Consider the following 19,330-nt stretch of genomic DNA (forward strand, 5'->3'; position numbering starts at 1 on the left):
CCGTGGTGTCCAGGATGGAGCTGGTGACCTTGGGAGGAATCTTCCCCTCCCTGGCCTCAGTTCTTAGAGCCCTATTGGGGGCTCGATTCCAGGACCCTGAGACTATGACCCAAGCTGAAGGTAGAGCTTAATCCACTGAGCCACCTAGGCGTTCTTCCCTGGCCTCAGTTCTTACAGGGCACCTGTCTCTTACTGTCCTTCTGCCTCTCTCTGCATTGGAGTCACCTTTCCAAACACAGGCAGCCCGAGTCATGTCCATCTGCAGCCAAGTGTATCGTGTGTGATGTTGCCTCCAACCCAGAAGAGTCCCATCACTTCTATTTGGGGCATCTCCCTCCATGTTAATGGTACCTCTATTCTTTCATTTAAAAAGAGCAAGGGTGGTGTGGGGGGCACCGCCTGTGCAGCTAGGACAGCTGGGAGTTATGGGGCTCTGCCTGTGCTTGGTTTGCACCAGTCCACAAGCAACAGCATGGCAGCCATCCCCTCTAGCTGCTCACTGGTCACCACCCATGGTCATTACCAGCGCTATCTGTGATCCATTTTCAGCAACAGCTCACGCGGAAGTGCAGAGTACCCTGGGGAAGCCATCCCTCAGCACCCTGGTCTCCCCAGAGCTGACCCGGGTCACTGGTGGGCGAGCTTCTTTTTCAGGAAGTCCTCTCTCCCATACATGGCTTCAGTGTTAGAGTCCCCAGAACTCTCAGGATCTCTCCAGGCCTCCAGAAACATAATCACCTGTGACTTGGTTCTGGAAGCCATGAGGAAGCAGCTCCGTGGCCAGCCTGGCAAAGCCAACTCCCCACCCCAGTCCTGTGGCCACCCCGAGCCACCAGGCCTCAGGCAGCGCTGGGCTCATCAGAGCCCTTCCCCTCTCTTCACCTCCCCTCCCCCAGACAAGGCCGGCTGCAGCAAGCAGAAGCAGTTTTTTTTTCTTCTTTTTTTTTTTTTAATATCAAAACAGCAAAACACCAAAAAGGAAGTTGAGAGAACCCCACTCTTCACTATCCAAGCCACATGCATGCTCTCCTGACACCCCATAACTGGGTGCCCTGCACCAAGTGGAAAAGTAACTCCAAGCAGTCAGTTAAAAAAGGGAAAAAAAAAAAAAGGGAGGAAATAGATATGTTGTGAAGAACATTTTCATGCACATGGCATCTCCCATTTTATCTAGTCTTTCTACTTAGGATCTTGGAATCTCCGAGATGTGCCAGGTCAGCCCCCTCCCCACAGCCACCTGCCTGTCCACCCTGAGAATCTCCAAAGGGAAAGGTTATGGGGCCTGGGGGACCTGCTTGCAGCAGTGAGTGAGGTGTGTAGCCTGTGAATGCTGCCACCCAGAGGCAGACTTGAATGTAAGTACCTCTGAATGTATTCAGCAAATGACAGCTTTGTGCCAGACCTTGACTGGGCCACTCAGGACACAGGAGGAACAAGACAGGCAAAAGCATTCCATCTGAGCCAGTTGAGTGAGGAAGACAAGTGAGTACAAAGAGAAATACTAAGAAGGTGGTGGATTGTGGTAGGAATTGTGCTGAGGAGTCAACCTGGGGAATGCATTAATGAGTGAAGAGGTGCTGTAGATGGGGGGGAGGGGTCATCTGAACCGAGACCTGGAGGAAGAACAGGACTCGGGGGACAGGTGGGGAATGGGCATTTGTGGAAGTCAGAACAGCAGGTGCAAAGGCCCTGGGGTGGAAATGAGCTTAGTGTTCAGAGGCAAAACTGTTGAAGATGGGGCCAGTGGGGTGGGCGGGGGCCAGAATCCACCGGTGGTGGTGAGGGGTGTGGGTGTGTTTGAAGAGCCAAGGGTAGATGTGAAGGGTTGGGAGCTGGGGAGGGCTGTGATCTGATTTACCCTGGAGGTGAAGAAGGCAAATGATCAGGGACAATAGTGGGCATTAGAACAGTGTCTAGGGTGGGGACGCAGGGGTTCAAGGAAGCTAAAGACCCTTACAGGTTCCCTCTCCCACCTCAGATCATTCCCAAGTTCTGGGGAACCCAAGAAAGGCTCAAAATTAAGCTCAATTCCAGGGTCCCCCAAAGCTAACAGATGCCCTGTAAGCATCTCCCCAAATATCAGCTGTTGCCTTTGCTGAACATTGTAATACCTGTGTGCATATTCGTATCTCTAGTTGCAATTTACCAAGCTGGTCCCCCTGCCCAGTATTCGTGTCCTCTCCACTTCTCAAACACTTACACATCCTTCAAAACCCACTCCATGTTTCCTTCTTATGCACAGCCGTTTCCAAACTCTTTCGTTTGTCTCCCTCTGGAGCCCTTGGCCCCATCCCTCCCTCCAGCCCAGGCTTAACCTTTCAGGACCGAGGGTGTCTGTGTCCAGCTGTCTCGCCTATACTGGAGGATTGACAGGAGCCAGGCTGGGAGCCCCTGACAAGAAACCCAGCTGAGGCACGAGTTTGGAAAAAAGTCCTGAAATACACAGAGCTCTGGGAGTGATTAACTCTGCCTGAGGAGGAACCGAGAAAGGCCTCAGTAGAGTGGCATTGAACCTGGCCTTGAAGGATGAGTTAAGACATCTCAGCTTATTAAGCTAAAGCAGCTACAGCGACTAGTTGCCTTGTTGTACAGATGGGGAAACTAAGGGCCTGTTAGTGGCAGAGTCCAGACTTGGACCCATGCCTTCTGACACTCAGACCAGGGTTCTGCATCTGTATTAAGATGTTTAAGAGTGAGGGGCGCCTGGGTGGCTCAGTGGGTTCAGGTCATGATCTCAGGGTCCTGGGATCGAATCCCGCATTGGGCTCTCTGCTCAGCAGGGAGCCTGCTTCTCTCTCTCTCTCTCTCTCTCTCTGCCTGCCTCTCTGTCTACCTGTGATCTCTCTCTGTCAAATAAATAAATAAAATCTTTTAAAAAAATAAAAGATGTTTAAGAGTGAGAAAAAAATGGAAGGAGATGGCATTCTGGGCAAAAGGAATGGCATGGGCAAATGGAAATTTCAGGAGTGAGGTGGGCTAGGTGGTGAGGAGGCCTAGACCAGAAGAACAGAAGAGGGTAGTGATAGTGAGGTGAGTAGGGCAGAATTACGCAGGCCTCAACCACCAGGCTGAAGTCCTGGGGGAGGGTAATGGGGAGCCACGGAGGGTGTGTGAGCAGGGGAGGGGCACAGTCCCATTCATAAGTTATAATGATCCCTTGGGGCTGGTGTGGGCTGCCCTGGGAGCTGAGCCGGGGTACCAAATGGCTGGGAACAGGGCCTGAAAGGGACAGAGGGGACGGACCAAGAGTGGGGAACAATTCGGGAATCTCTCAGAGAATCTGGTTTGGGGAGCTTAGGGAATCCCCACCTCAAAGAACCCACTTGCCCTGAGCCAGCAGCTTTGTGAGCCCTACGGCATTTATTAAGCTCAGTCTGCACACCAAGGGTGATGACAGAGTTCACGAACTGACCCCTCCTGTCGCCATACCGGAGCCTCTCCTCTTCCCCTTCCAGCAGCTTAGGGAGCTGAGAAGCAGAGCAGGGACTGGAGAGGGAGCTGAAGAACCTCCCTGGGGCCTCAGCGACGGTCCTTCCCTGTCCCCATTCCTCAGGTGGGAAGACTGAGGCCAGGGAAGAGTCAGAATGCCCCGAAGTTACATAGAAGGCAGCAGGCTGGAGTTCAGGGCATCAGAGGCTTAGCGCCCAGGGATCACATACTCCTCCTCATCCAGCGGGGTCTTGCGCAATGACTGCAGGTTGCAGTAGACAGGCTGGGAGGCATGGTCCGGGCCCTCGTAGTTCATGTAGAAGTCGCTATCCTCTGATGGGTGAGCCCTGGGGAGACGGATAAACAGGAGGAGGAGGGCTCTTAGGGGTAGGTACGTCAGCTTTGAGAGGCAAAGAAAGCTCTGGGCGCCTGAGTCCCCTCCTAGTATTTACATAGGAGGAAACTGAGGTACACGGCAGTATTCTCCCAGCCTCCCAACTTTGTCTGAGGAGAAGAGGTGGAGGCCAGGGATTCAGTCCCTTCTGGTTAAGTCTCCCCTTCCCCCCCACCCCCCATCACGAATGGAATCCATGGAAGATTCCATGGATTCAGCATTGTAATGCTCTGGTCCGAGGACCTCAAGCCCATGGTCAAATTGTTTCCTTCCTTAAAGTTGAGATAGTTGCTCACTTTTTACATTGAAGTCTAGATTTTTTTTTTTTTAATCTTAACTCTAATTTTTCAGTTTCCTTTTCAAAAATCAGAAGCTCTGGTCACACCAAAGACATGGACACAGTGGCTAGGGCCAAACCAGTGCCCTTTCAGCTGGGAGTTGTTTTCATTAGATTCTCTAAAACAAGACACTTTGTGACCTCAATACAAAAACAATTTGGAGTCTTAGTTTCTGAATCCATAAAACTGGTGTAGGAGAAGATAGCTTCTTAGTGATGTCTAACTGTATATGGCAGAGAAGAACATCCTCTTAACCCCTCCACCCCCCACCCCCAAAAAAAACTCTCCTGCTTCTAGAACATTTTAACTCTATTCTCTGTTGGGTAGCTGATACCCATCAACTACTCATCTTTTAAGAAAAAAATCAACCCAAACACATAAAAGCTTGTCCACAGATAAGAATAGAAATCAAACTCATATTTGCCTCACATTTGCTATGATCTTGGGCCAGTCACTCCCCTGCCTCCCAGAGCCTCCATTGATACAAGTAGGGTGAGAATGACAGATCCCGTTCTAAACAATGCCTTTGGTGGAGACTGATCCTGAGGCTTTGGTGACATTGAGGCAGAAGTGAGCATCACAGCCCAAGACACCTTAGGGAGATGAGTGTATAGGACTCCCTCCTCCAGGCCACTTCTGCCTTTGAGCTCTATTTGCATCTGCTTTGCATATCCTCTCATTTCTCACCCACAGCTTCCCACCAGCCTCCCCACTTTGTGGATTCCCCTACTCACACCCATCCATGACTCTGTTCCATTCCTGCCTGGATTCTCCCAGGCCCCTCTAGCCTCAGCTCTCAGGTCTTGCCTTCTCAAACTGATTCACAGAAGAGTCTCCATTCTCTCCCACCTCCAGGCCTTCACCCCTGTGGGGGCTGCCTCCTGCAGCAACTCCTTTCATTCCCTCACCCAACCTGGAAAAGCTGAACCCATCCAGCTAAGTCCAGCCAAGTCTGGAGGTATCAGGGCTTTGTGGGGGAGAGAAGGACACAGCTTTCTGAGCCTCTCTAGTGTCAAAGGGATATGTGGAAAGGGGAGCTGTCCCCATTTTACAGAGACTGAAAGAGAGGCTCAGAGATAGCCCTGGGTCACACAGAATCTAAGCCCAGGCCACCGACTACTTCTGCAAAGCCCCTACTCTGCCTAGAACACTTGCTTCCTCTCTCCCCATCCTTGGCCACCAGAAACTCAAGTTTGCAGGTCACGAAGGAGGAAACTTGTCTCATATACAAGAACTCGCTTAATTCTTATCCCAACTCTATTAGGTGGGGGCTGTTATTATCCCCATTTTACAGATGAGAAAACGGAGGCACTGAGGTAAATCGACTGGCTTACAAGAGGTGGCACCAGGATTTGAACCCCGGCCATCTGGTTCCAGAGTCTTACAGACAGATCTGAATCACTCACCCATGTTCGGCCCACTGGTGCCCGGCAGCTGGCTGGCCCACGAACACATTCTCATAGTCGGGGGTGCAGGGTCTGGGCACGGCTGCTGCTGGGGGCTTAGGGCTGAGGCCCCGGCTACTGTATCTCGGCTGCTTGCCAGAGCCAGACCGAGAACCATCCTGAGCAGCCCTTGTTTTGTTCACGTCCCGTTTACTGATCCTCCCACGGCCCCAGAGTCTCCAGGCCAGCACTAGGCCAGCAATGGCGAGCCCCAGGAGCAGGCTCCCACTGGCCACCAGTGCCCCGATGACCGATAAGGATAGGCCAGGGGGGCAGCCAGCCTCCAGGAAGGAGGAGACATTGTGCCAGCCATCAGTAGCTGTGTCCCAGCACTGGAGAGGTAGCCAGCCAGAGCAGTTGTCCTGTCGGATCTGGTGCCAGGATACTAGGACACAGCTGCAGTCAGCCTTCAGGTCAAGCGTACAGCGCAGGGCCAGCTCCCCATCCACGCGTTCCAGTGGGTTGTTCGTCACATCAAGGACACTCAGGTTTCCCAGCAGTTTAAAGAAGAGCGGTGGTAGCTCTCGAAGACCATTCCCAGACAGGATAAGGTGGAGCAGGCTCCTGGCCTGCAGAGACTGGTTCTGGGGCAGTCTGAGGCCTTGGCCACTGAAATTCAGGCATGTGTCTTTGAACTCTGTGTTCCAGTCCATGTTCCCAGACGACACGTTGCAGGAAAATGCTTGGCTGCCTGGATCCTGCAGGAGCAGTGGCAACAACAGCATCCACGCCAGGGAGCCCCCCATTCAAGCAACCTAGGCAGAGACACCAGAATCAAGGCCCGGACCTTAGCCTGTGGTCACCTCACCCTCACCGCCTGTGTTTTATTATTATTCTTATTGTTATTACTATCATCTCAGAGTGGCCCAGGCTGTTTCTGAAATGGTAAAACGCGGGCCCTCGCTTGGCGCCCCTCTGGTTGGCTCTAGCCTCTGGCCTCAGTCGCCCCCTCTGGGGAATGGGTACGTAATCCCGGTGCCTGATGGTGCTGGAAAGCAGGAAAACCCGGTCCAGTCAGCCCCTCCCCTTCTCCCATTGGAATCCCTTCTGGTTAAGTCTCCCCTTCTCCCCCACCCCCCATCACGAATATTTCAGGCGCCCTCATTGGTCAAGACGGGACCATATGCAAAATAAGAGGTTGCCCCGGAAACGGCCTGCAGGGGGCCGCGCTAATTGTTTCACAGAAAACTGCGGGGTGCTGGGAGTCTCAGGCTGGGGTTGGACGGGGCTGCCGTAAGGAAGCCCCTCCAGTCTGGCTTGAGGTCCCTTCCCGGACCCAAGTTCTAGCGCGTTCGTTCTGGTCCCACTGCCACGCTCTTGCCTCGGCGGTGCTGGAAGGATCTGGGGCGGGAGGGGCTGCGTGGTGGCTCACCTGGACGTGGGGGCCGAAGTGGTCGGCACCCTCCGCGGATCCGCAGTGGTCCGGGGTTCTCCTCAGGATCTGCACCCAGCGACTCAGGGAAGAGGAACTGGTGTCCGGGTGCAATGCTGAGGGGAAGAATGAAGACACTGAGACCCGCCCCCCTGCAAGGCCTGAGGCCCAGGATTCTCACGGGAGGGGGAGGGGCGACCTGCTTCTCTTTTGCTGGAACCCAGTGACTAAATGTCCCCCATTAATACCCCAACCAACCGACTGCTACCTCATCAACTCGCTTCCTGGTGTCAGCTCAGTTGACGCCCAGCCCGTACATTCTGTGTTCATTCTACAATCACCCAGGCTGACTTCCAAAAGGCCTCTGTACGGCCAGGTTCTGCGGGAGCACCCAGTCCTCCAAGCGGACAGAGCTAGACACACACCAGACACACCCTGTCCAGTGGTGTTAATCAGGTCCGAGAGAGGGACAGAGTCCTGGAAGGCTTCCTGGAGGAGGAAGCATTAGAATTGGGGCATCAACACGTGAGTGGGGTTTGCTGAGGATTCCTAAAACCTGCCTTTGACTCTCCAAGCTGCTAGCCTCCCCCACAGCCTCAGAGCTTCTGTTCTGGTACAGGGATGCCTCCATGCTGGAGGGGGCTGTGAGGAGGGTGCCCTGGGGAACGAGACAGTTGAGTCTGGGGCTTGGAGGATGAGTCACACAGTAGCTGACAGAAACAAATGCAAGGAAGATTCCAGGCAGAAGTACAACAGGAGCAAAGCCCCCCTACAGCTTGAGAGAGCAGGCCCCTGGAACTGTGTGTTGAGGAGTGGAGTGGCTGGAGTGGCCGGGTTAAGAGGATGAGATGGTGGTGTGGGCAGGGGGTGGGCAATGCTGGCCTCAGAAGCCAGGCTGAAGACTGGGATGTTATTTCCAGGGCCATGGGGAGCCAAGGAAGATGTGTGAGCAGTGGAGGGGTACTGTGTTGTAAGATTCCTCTGGAGTGAGCCTGGTGTCTAGAGATGGGGAACCTGGGGAGGAAGCCAGAGTCCCAGAGGAGGAGGGGGGCCTGAATCAGACCTAAGCAGTAGTAACAAAAGTAGATTAAGGGGCGCCTGGGTGGCTCAGTGGGTTAAGCCGCTGCCTTCGGCTCAGGTCATGATCTCAGGGTCCTGGGATCGAGTCCCGCATCGGGCTCTCTGCTCAGCAGGGAGCCTGCTTCCCTCTCTCTCTCTCTGCCTGCCTCTCAGTCTACTTGTGATTTCTCTCTGTCAAATAAATAAATAAAATCTTAAAAAAAAAAAAAAGTAGATTAAGGAGGAGATTAAGGGCCTAGAGAGGGTCTCAGCCTCACCGAGGTCCTGACATCAGGCCCACCAGGTTCAAATCCATCCTGGACCCTGGCTCACAATGCAACTTCAACCACTCTGTGCCTCAGTTTCCACATCTGTAAAATGGGATAAATGCTAGAGCCTTCTCCCTGACTGTGGGAAGTGGAAGTCCACTCCCCCACGATTTCCCCTCTCCTCAAACTCTGCCCCTCTACATCTTCGAGCTCAGAGGAATTCACCAAAGGTTTTGAACTGAGACTTTATAGAAAGCTGCAAATCTTTGATCCAACACACCCAAAGGTACACACTCTGCACAGAAAAATTACAAAGCATGACTCTGGGGTACTGTGTGTGTTTTTCCCCTTTAGATTGGTAAAACTTCAAAAGCGTGATAATGTTTGGTGCTAGAGGGGCTGTGGGGACAGTGGCAGCCCCGTGCCCTGCTGCAGGAGCATCTGGGGCCCTGTCCCAGTGGAAGGCACAATGACACAGGCCACCAGAATTACAAACACTTGTGCCTGCTGACCCAGCAGCCCAGTTCTGGGACACTCCTGAATAACTTGATGTTTACAAAGCAACAAGGGCAGCAGTAAATGGACATACAGTGTAATGTTACTCAGCCATAGAAAGGGACGAAGCCCTTACACGCGCTTACATCATGGATGAACTTTGAAAACAACACTGAGCGAGAGAAGCCAGACACAAAAGACCACATAGCCTGTGACTCCATTGATAGGAAACGTCCAGAACAGGCAAATCCATGAGGACAGAAAGCGGGACTAGTGGTTGCCAGGGGCTGGGGAAGGGCCGGAGGGGGGGGGTAGGGTCCGCTCCTGGGGACAGGGTTTTCCAGTTGGGACAATGGAAATGTTCTGGAACTAGATATTGGTGGTACTTGCAAAACACTGGATTGTTCACTATAAAATGGCTAAAATGGTAAATTTTATGTTAAGTGTCTTTTGCACCATTTAAAAAGAGGGAAGACAAAAAGATAGCACAGCTAAGAGATGATTCACTGTAACATTGTTGTTATGGGGGGGGGGGGCAACCTAAGGGGTTGGGTAGGTGAAAAACAGCTCATCCATGGGGGGGCATGTCTCAGAGTCATAAAAACAAAATGATAGTGCTCTATGAACTGAGAAGGGAAGACTCACTCATCTTTTTCCACAAACCTTTATGAAGCACCTACTGTGTGCCAGGCACACAGTTTTTGTCTGAACAAAACAGACAAAAAGCCTTGTCCTCATGAGCTTCTTGTAGCCATTGGAGAAACCAGCGACGTGCAGGATCTACCGGGAAAATAGGGGACACAGGTAGAAGGAGCCATGCAGAGGAAAATAAAAGTGAGAAGCAAGCTGGGAAGGTGGTAATTCTTTTTTATTTATTTATTTTTAAGATTTTATTTATTTAGGGACGCCTGGGTGTGTCAGTTGGTTAACCATCTGCCTTCAACTCAGGCCACGATCCCAGGGTCCTGGGATGGAGCCCTAGTCGATCTGTTTCTCCCTTTCACTCTCCCTCTGGGCTCTTTCTCTATCTCAAATAAATAAAATCCGGGGTGCCTGGGTGGCTCAGTGGTCTAAGCCTCTGCCTTTGGCTCAGGTCATGATCTCAGGGTTCTGGGATGGAGCCCCACATCAGGCTCTCTGCTCAGCGGGGAGCCTGCTTCCTCCGCTATCTCTGCCTGCCTCTCTGCCTACTTGTGATCTCTGTCTGTCAAATAAATAAATAAAATCTTAAAATAAATAAATAAATAAAATCCTTTTTTTTTTTTTTTAAAGATTTTATTTATTTATTTGACAGAGAGAGATCACGGGTAGGCAGTGAGGCAGGCAGAGAGAGGAAGGGAAACAGGCTCCCCACTGAGCAGAGAGCCCGATATGGGGCTCGATCCTAGGACTCTGGGATCATGACCTGAGCTGAAGGCAGAGGCTTTAACCTACTGAGCCACCCAGGCACCCTCAAATAAATAAAATCTTTAAAAAAAAAAAAAAAAAGGCCAAAAAATAAACTCCTAGATTTCAATTGGCTAAAGAAACCTTGGATGAAACTGGAAAAACGAATATTCATGCTTCCCTCTTAGCAGCAGGCAGATGGCAGGAGAACATCACCCCCTATGTTTTTTAATTACAGCACTGAACTCAGCCAATAAACACACATAAAGACATTCAGGCTTTTGGGATAAGAGGGACAGAGGGGCAGCAGCCCGCCTCAGGCCTGGGTGTGGGTGGATGTCCCCCACATCCCACACCCTGGGTGGAGTAGGCAGCAACCAGCACTAAGGCCTCTTAGAAGAGGAGGAAATGAGGAAATGAGAACTGCCGGGCACAGGGGTTATGTGGGAGGGGGGTGGCGGAGGGAGGCAGGCTTGGGGCCTAGGATAGTGGGTTCTGGAGGTGGGTGTGGGGGACCTGCGGGACCTGGAGTCTAGAACACTTACAGGGGTCTGAAGTTTGGGAGGCCTAGGTCCTGGGATTTGGGGGTCTCGAAATTGCTGGCATGTAGGGTGGTCCTGGGTTCTGGAGCATGCCAGCCGTCTGATGAGCCTGGGGCCTGGGTCCTTTTGCTGCTGCCCTAGCAGGTCATGGCCAGGCTATGGGAAGCAGGGCAGCTATGGGCTCCACTGCCTGAGGGGGACCAGAAGCTTCCAGAGGGCACATCTCTATACTCCGCCTCCTCCCTGCCTGACATGCCCTGAGCCTGGGTCTGAAACAAAGCCTGAGGGCCAGGAAGGGCCAGTCTCTCAGCACAGAGACTTCCAGAGGTCCTTAGGAACCCCTAGAGACCTTCAGAAATCCCCAGAGATACCTAGAACAGCTCAGAATCCCCAATACGCCAGGGTACTCGGAGACCTTTAGAGATCTTCAGAGACCCCCCAAAATAGCCAAGAAAACAAAGAGACCTCTCACAAAGACAAAGACAGAGCTTCTGGGGATAAACTACATCCAGGGCCACCAATCCACAGCCCCTTCAATTTAGCCATATTTGCCCCACACCCTCTGACCCCCATGTACCTACCTGTGCTGGGTGAGGCCTCAGCCTGGGCCCTGCTCCCAGTATGCTGGAGACTGGGCTGCTGAAGTGGGATCAAGGGTTTGCCCTCCCCCACTATCCACCTCCCATCCAGGTCCTGGATCTCACACTTGTCCCCTTCTCTGGAGCTCTGGGGCCGCTGTCCTGGCATTTCCATTCCCCACGAGTTCAAAGTGCAACCTTTGAATGCCAGACATCCTTCCCCAGCACCCCCGGGAGGCCGGGCTGCCCTGAGGGGCCCATCTCACCTGGGGGAGGGTGGAGGGCAGGGTGCCAGGCCACCCAGCCCAGCAGTGGAGGCCGCCTAGAGGCCTGGGGATCTTAAGGTGTCTCAGAGGCTCTGGAGCCAGCAGATCAGGTCCAGGGGCAGGTGTGACAATCCAGGGCTCAGCTGGGGCCGCAGAGCTGACTTAGGGGCAAACCTGGACTATGGGCCGACTTGGTGACCGCCAATCAGGGGTGCGTCCGTCAAACACTGCCTAAGGTCGGCTTGGCCACTTCACCGACGCATGACCCAGAACCGGTGCCTTCATCTCTCTCCGCCCCCGCTTCCTCCTCTGTAAAAGCCGGACAGTGAAAACCACCCCGTGGGGCGGCTGCGAAGGGCCGAGTAGCAGATGTGAACGCCTGGCACGGGGGACATGTGCGACTGAAGACGCAGGCTGAGTGTCTCATGGAGGAGGGGGAGGAGTACATGAGGGCCCATCGATGCACCAACATCAAATTCAGAAGGTTAAAGCTGGATTTTTAACGATGCAGAAAGAGTCGGGGCAGGCGGGGGGGGGGGGTTGCGGGGGGGGGGGTTGCGGGGGGGGGGGGCGGCAACAAAATGGGGCACCAAGGCGGCTGCGGTCAAGGTCAGCGAGCACCGTCCACTGCTCGCTGCTTAGCCAAGGGCTGCTCCGGCGGGGGGAGGCCACGCTGCTGGCCCGCAGGGCTCTCCTGGGGACAGTCCTCAACCGCAGGACGGAAGGCGAGCTGATTAGAAATGCCTCAGCTCCTCACCACCTCCGGTAGGACCTCACCGAGGCGGGCTCTGGCCTGTGGCTCAGAGGGCCCCCTGGGAGCCCCGTCCCTGGGAGTGCTGGTTGGCGCCCCCTGCAGGGCTCCCTCTCTCTCCTCGCGCCGGGACAGGGGCTGCGAGGAATGACCTCCCCAAACAGTTAAGCTCCCCGATTCTGTTTTTAGGGCCTGCTTCTCAGGGACCTCAAATTAAGACAGGTGGAGTGATTGGGACACCTGGCTGGCTCAGTGGGTAGAACACTCAACCTTTTTTTCCTTTTTCCTTTTTTTTTTTTTTTTTTTTTTAAGATTTATCCATTCATTTTAGAGAGATAAGAGAGTTCCTGCTTTGTTGCTCCGGGAGGAGCAGAGGGAAAGAGAATCCCGATGCACACTTCCCTCTCAGCACGGAATGCAACGTGGAGCTCCATCCCCAGGACCCTGAGATCATGACCTGAGCCAAAATGAAGAGCGGAGGGCATAATCAATTGACTGAGCTACCCAGGCGCCCAGAGCATGCAACTCTTGATCTCAGGGTCATGAGTTCAAGCCCCACATTGGGTGTAGTGATTATTCAAAATAAATAAAAAATAAACTTAAAAAAAGAGAGACGTAATCTTCAGGATAACCGCTTGAGATAGGAACTGTCATTACCAGTTCATTGGAACAGATAAGAACGTTCCCCCATTTTACAGACAGGGAAACTGAGGCATGGCCTGTTTGAGTAGCTTGCCCAAAGCTCTACAGCAACTGAAGGTCAGCCCGGAATCTGTGGGGCTGACCATGAGGCTACACTGTGCTCAAACACAAGATGCATTTGTCTGCATCTACCGGGGGTGGGGGGGCAGGGCGGCTGCAGAACTATTTCAAGGCACCCAATGAATCTCCATGTCACTCCCAAAGACATGGATTTGGACTTGAGTTCATGATAGCGATTCTCTGCAGCTGTGGCCTAAGAAGGTACTTTATTTGTTAGGCTTTATTTGTTTATTTTGGGTATGATTTCTTTCCTTCCTCAAATATTTACTGAGTGCCTACTGAATGCAGCAAAACTTGTGACCTTGAGGAGCTGCTGTTCCACTGGGGAGGGCACCATGAGCCGTAAATTTTCAAATTTAAAAGCGGTTAGGAAGTAATAGCTCCATGGAGAAAAAGTTAAGGACAGTGTGGGGGGATTTGGAGAGCAAGACGGGGTGGTTCACAGTTTTGAAAAGGTTAAGCAAGGAAGACCGCCAGAGGGGGGGAAATGCAGAAAAAAAAGGGGGGGAGACAAAAGATATACAGGTCAGAGTTCAAAACGGGAAGTCTCTTAAGGTTGTAGGGGAACTGGGTGGGGTTTTTCTGTATTTGTCTCCTTTTTTGCTATGAAATAATTCAACATGTAAAAAATATAAGTATGTATTTGGAAGCCAACTTGGGGGCATGGACAAGGTCAAGAGAAGCTGACAACATTCCAAGCCTGAAACTTGAGGTCTCAAGAGCTATTCTGAAGGGGTACCAGGGCAAGTCCTGCCCCTGGGAGCAGGTGCGGTGAGTCTCTGCTGTCCTCGTGTGGCCATACTCAGGACTGCAGGTGCCAGTGGCCTTGGCAGAGACAGAAAATTGGTCCCTGGCCCTTTGGACTGGTTCAGCTGGCTCTGGCTCTAGGAAGGACAGTAATGATGGGAGGATGGTAATGACAGTTGTGTCACAGTCAGGCTGAGACCCCTGAGGACACTGGTGGCCTCGGATCCCAGCACAGAGGGGACAGTGGTAATTTTTAATTCATTTGTTTAGCAACAGGTGTTTATTGAGCTCCTGCTGTGTGCCAAGCATTGCTCTGAGCACTGAACAAAACATTCAAATTCTCTGCCCTCGTGGGCCTCATGGATTACTGGTGACATACAAAATCAATGTGCAAAATCAACATTTTCAGGAAAATCCAATGTGACCCAGGTTGGAGGGCCTCTCTGAGAAGACATTGCTGGAGCTGAGGCCTGTAGGAGGAAGAGAAGCAGGACATGGGGAAGGGCTGGAGGAAAGGTGTCCCAGGCAGGGAGAACAGCCATGCAAAGGCCCTGGGGTCGGGTTGAACTGGATGCATACAACAGGATCATGGACAAAAAATACCCAAATTCTGGTGCTTAGCAAGCATCCATTCCCCAATGTTGTTATTAAGCTGAGGGACTCCTAAATGGAGAAGAAAAGATTCCTCCACTTTACCTCCCAGAAAGAGAGTGGGACCTTAGGATGCCATGGAAACTCTTTCCTCTGCCACAGGAAGAGACTGGAGCTCTGGAGAGGGGAGGTAAGGGAGGGATGCTGCCAGTGCACCCCAACGTGGGACCTCCACTCTTTGCTGTGTGTCTTTAGGCAAGTTGCTTCCCTGTGCTGAGCCTCAGTTTTATCTGCAGAACTTTCTCTGTAGCTGCCACAGGCTCTCCCCTCCTTCATTCCTCTCTTCCCTCCTCCTTCCCCCCAGGCCTGAGGTTTCCACAAAATGCCTCCAATTTCCCAGATGCAGGCAGGGCAGGGCAGGCATGACAGTGGGTGAAGTGCTGCCTCTGGGTCACCCATGTGACTCCCTCAGTACCTCTCAGGGCTCAGTTTCCCCATTCTATAGCATGGGGAGAAGAGAGGCTGCCTCTCCAATGAGGCTGCAGGATGGATTTCCCAGGGATGCTCTGATCCCGGACTGAGTACACCAGTTTCTAATGATTGGTTTGGCACTGGAATTCAAGTGCAGGAAGAAGAGGCAGAGACTTAATTTGTGGGCGCCGGAGCCCACAGAAAGTACTGGAAGCAGGGCAGTTTACTGGCTCAGGCTAAGCCTTGTGGAGGATGGACACAGGTGTTGGGGTAGGGGCCGGTGCTGTGGGTTTGGTTGGGGCTCCTCCTCCCGGTCCTGCTGGGTCCCTTCTCTCGCTTGGGTTCCTCCCAGCTCTGCACACTTGGGAGTTCAGTCCTCCCCTGCTCAGAGACTCACAAGGGGACCTGCACAGCCAGGATTCAAACCCAGGCTCATCCTCCATCCGAGGACTTCTGCCTCTGGTTAATCGTCTTGGGAATACAGGAACCTGAAACTCCATGGGGTTGCTGCCTCTTCAAGGATCCTACCCTATCTGAGGGAGCCTTTGCCTCTCCCTCCCCCAGCATTCCTGGACTGGGGGCCTTGGTCCTCCCGCCAGGGCGGGAACTCCCACCCCTGCTCTAGCGCTCACCGGCTGTTGCGGCTTCTCCCTTCCCGGTGTTGTTTGGGTTTTAATTTTTGTGTTGCAGTTAGAAAATTACCCGTAATTACAGCTTCTGCGAGGAAACATCTCAGGGCCCAGACCCTGCTCCCAGCTGTGGCCCGCCTCCCCCGCAGGGCCGGGGCGGGGCTGCAGGAGCCGCCCTGAGGATCCCGGCCCCTCCCCACGCCTGCCACTTTAATGGGAATGGAGGTGGGGGGCGCTGCTTCCATCTCCAGTGGAGAGGAATAACCATCATTAGGAAAACCCAAAGCCGACTTCCGAGCGACTCCTGCAACATATTCACCGGCCGCCAGAGCTGGGTCCGTAGGGAGGACAAATCCGGTGGGAGGCGGAGGCTGCCCTCAGATTATCTGATGCATCATTTTATCGTAACAGTGACAAATCCAACCAAGGCCGGTGCAGACAGAGTCCGGGATCTAGGGAAGATGCCCAAGGAAGGCAGGAAGAAGGGAGGGGAGGAGAAAGAGGGGAAGGAGGGAGAAGATGGGGGGACGGAGAAGGAACTAGAATAGGCTAAGCCTGGAGTCATACTGCCCTCCAGGCAGCAGGAACAGCTAGGGCAAAGACCGTGAGGTGGGAAGGACTGGAACAAAATGGGGAGGGACAGCCTCCCCTCCAGGCAACCCTCCAGCCCTACAAGCACAGCCAGCTTCAGGCTCCCCCAGGAACAGCCCCGGTCCGGTGGTAATCCCAAGAGGCAGAGAGAATCGGCTCAAGGCTGCAGTGCCCGCGCAGCCACACGGGGGCGATCGGGAGCTGGTGGAGAGATGGCCGGTCTGGGATCCATCCTAGACGCTTAGCCTTTTCTGCTTGCGGTCCCCACCCGGGCCCTTTAATCAATTCCCGGGCGTGCCATGGCTCAGAGCTCCGGTCTGCCTGGGCCTCTTACCGGGGCAACCTCCTGCCTCCTCCATGCCACTCCAGTCTACCTAGAAGCCCCACGGAGCTTCCGAAAAATCCTGTTGCCTATCCAGCCCCTCATGGCTACACACCTTCCCGTTGTTCCCTATTGCTCTTGGAACAACTCTCAACCCGTCCTCTCGGGAGTGATCCGGCTCCCTCTTCCCCCTGCTCCAGCCACACTGCACTCCTCTGCGTCCAACACCTCAACCGTGCACCCACCTCAGGGCCTTTGCACCTCTGTGACTGCAGTCTGAACATTTTGCTTTGAGATCTTTCAGATCCACCCCTCCCCTTACTAAACAAAACAAAACTTTCCTCCCCTCCCATGCTCCTCCCTCGCATCGGGGCGGGGGCGGGGGCGGGGGCGGGGGCGGGGGGGCCTCTTCTGTGGGTTCGGCTTTTGCTGGGCGTGCGCCCTGTTTGGGTGTGCTTGCGGCTCAGCTTCCCTGACGCCGCGTGGGGCCCAGAGCTCGCTCTTCTCGGACTTTTCCGCCGGCACCGAGACTGTTTGGAGAACCGTCCCCGTTGCCATGAGAACGGCGCCTGTCTCTCCAACCGGCCGCGCCTCCCCCTTCGCAGCTCGCGCCTCCGTCTCCCTCCTTCTCTCCCCTCTCCTCCACCCTGCTCCGGGATCCGGGCCCACTCGCCCGTTGCTTGGTCCTCTCCACCGAGAACCCCTCCCTCTGCCTAGCATGCGGTACTCCCTGAAATTATCCTACTGACTCGCCAGCTTTTGACGGTCAGCCTTCTCCGTCAGAATCTCTGCTCCACAAACAGTAGCAACGCGTCCTGCCTGGGTCCCCAGAGCCCTGCATACAATAGACGCTCAATAAATGTTTGTGGGAGGTTGGATTCAACGACTCAAGGAACCGTGGCTCAGAGAGGGCGAGGGACCCACGCTGGACACAGAATCCTGGGGAGCCACGGAGCTTTGGGAGATAAATAGGGGGTGGTAGGAGGAGCGTCCGCAGGGCCTTGGGTGTCACAGTTGTCACCAATTCACTGTGTGACTTGGGTGAAGCACCCTGTCTTGTTGAAAGTAGGCGCTGGAGAGTGGTACTGGGAGCGGGTATTCCGATGAGGGTCCCCTTAACGCCCATGTCCACCCGTGGCGTCTGGGGCGCTGACGCTCCCAGCTGGAGGCCCTACAGAAGCTTGGCGGCCGCACCCCCACGACTTCGCAGCACAGGCCCCTCCTCTAAGCCGGCCCGGGCTCTGGGGTGGGGGGGCGGGGGTGCTGCGGGAGAGGAAGCTGGGGGAGGGGACGACCGGCTGGACAGGAAGTGGGAAGGGCTGGCGTCCCCTTCCAACCCCGGCCGAGGCCCCTCGGGATGGAGGCGGGGCTGGGGCCAGCCTGGCCCTTCCCTTCCTCTCCGTCTGTCTGGAACCCCAGCGTCTCCCGACGTCCCGGCCGCCAAAAGGCCTGACGGTCGGTCGGGGACCCCCACTGGGGGGTGCGGCCTCTAAAAGGGAGGTATAACGGGGTCAGCTCGCAATGGGCGGGGGGTACTCCCAAGACACACACACACACACACACACACACACACACGCACGCACCACGTAGGAAACCTTAGCTCACAACCACCAACCACCTAGAGCTAGCAATCAACCCACGCGCGGAAGCACAGGCACACGCACGCAATGCACACACACTTGTGAACGCAAGCTGGCGGCGTCACTCGGGGCCCCACAAGCACCAAGGACACACGATCACTGGCCACAGAGCCAGGGCCAGTAGACCAGACAGCAACCTTTCACTGGGTACCTGCCAACCCTCAGGCATAACGAGGCACACGTGCACTCACACAGGAACCACGTGCTCACACACGGACACAAACACACACTCGCAGTCTGGCACAGGAAAAACGAACACCCATGTCAAGTATTCACAGAAACATCCAGACTTGGAATCACAACTGGTCTGCCTCCCCCATCCTCGTTCCCGGCAGGTCTGGGGCAGAGGTAGCCACCCCTTCCAAGCACCCTTGCCCTGGGGCCCTTATCTCTGCGTCTGTCTCCCCCCCTTTCCCCCCCCTCCCCAATCTCACACCCTCTGGAGGGAGAAGGGCCCCAGGAGGGGGAATGGATTCCTGACTCCTGCAGAGGGGCAATTAAAGGTGGGATGGGCCCCATTTACAGGAGCCAACACAAAAGTTGAGAAACAGCAGCAAGAAATGACCTAGTTGACAATCACCCAGGGGCTACTATTGACAGAGGGTGTGACTGTGGGGCCGGGCAGGGCGGCTCCCAGCATGTGACCCGGGTATCCCTCGTGTGGTTGTCTTTGTGTTGCATGTGTGTGAGTGTCCACAAGCCATGTGACTGTGTGACACTGACTCATCTGTGGCACTGGGAGACCCCAGGTCTGTGCGTGGAGCCCCGCGTAGGCGGTGACTGTGTTCCCCAGGGTGACCGTGTGGCCCAGGGTGATCGTAAGTAGCTGAATGGACTCTTTCCACAACTTGTCTGAAGCTGCAGCATAGCTGAGTTTCAGTGTGTCTCTCTGGTTGTGTGTCTGTGTGAGTGGTGATCTGTGTGTTTTGCTGTTCTGATAGCCACTGTGTATACCTCTGTGTATATGACAACGTTTCCCTGGGTGAGCTGTGTGTGTGGCGTTCCCTCTCAAGCTGCGTGGGGGTAGTTCTGCGGGGTGGTACCCCCGTGACTGCCTATTGCTTTATGGAACTCTCACCGGTTGTTCCAGGAGCTGTGTGGATCTATGTGTGTAGTTCGGTGTCCGAGAGTGTAGCTGCAACTGTGTGTGGCTGTGTTCCTGGGCGTACAATTTGGGGGGCTGGTCCTATCTGAGGGAGTGTGCGTGTAGCCGTGATCGACTGTATCCTGCTGCGTGTCCCCAGGTGGCCGTC

General features: G+C 54.3%; 1 protein-coding gene across 1 annotated transcript; it reads right to left on the bottom strand.

Annotated features, from left to right (window-relative positions):
* Positions 1-3,341: 3,341 nt before the first annotated feature.
* Positions 3,342-7,100, bottom strand: LRRC25 (leucine rich repeat containing 25). The gene is made up of 3 exons (XM_059160537.1): positions 6,979-7,100; positions 5,568-6,361; positions 3,342-3,776 (listed from the first exon to the last, which is right to left on the bottom strand). Exons 2-3 carry the CDS (start codon positions 6,350-6,352, stop codon positions 3,638-3,640), a joined length of 924 nt encoding a protein of 307 aa, XP_059016520.1. The 5' UTR covers positions 6,353-6,361; positions 6,979-7,100; the 3' UTR covers positions 3,342-3,637.
* Positions 7,101-19,330: the final 12,230 nt, after the last annotated feature.

Source organism: Mustela lutreola, chromosome 2 (genome assembly GCF_030435805.1).
Source record: "Mustela lutreola isolate mMusLut2 chromosome 2, mMusLut2.pri, whole genome shotgun sequence".
NCBI lineage: Eukaryota > Metazoa > Chordata > Mammalia > Carnivora > Mustelidae > Mustela > Mustela lutreola.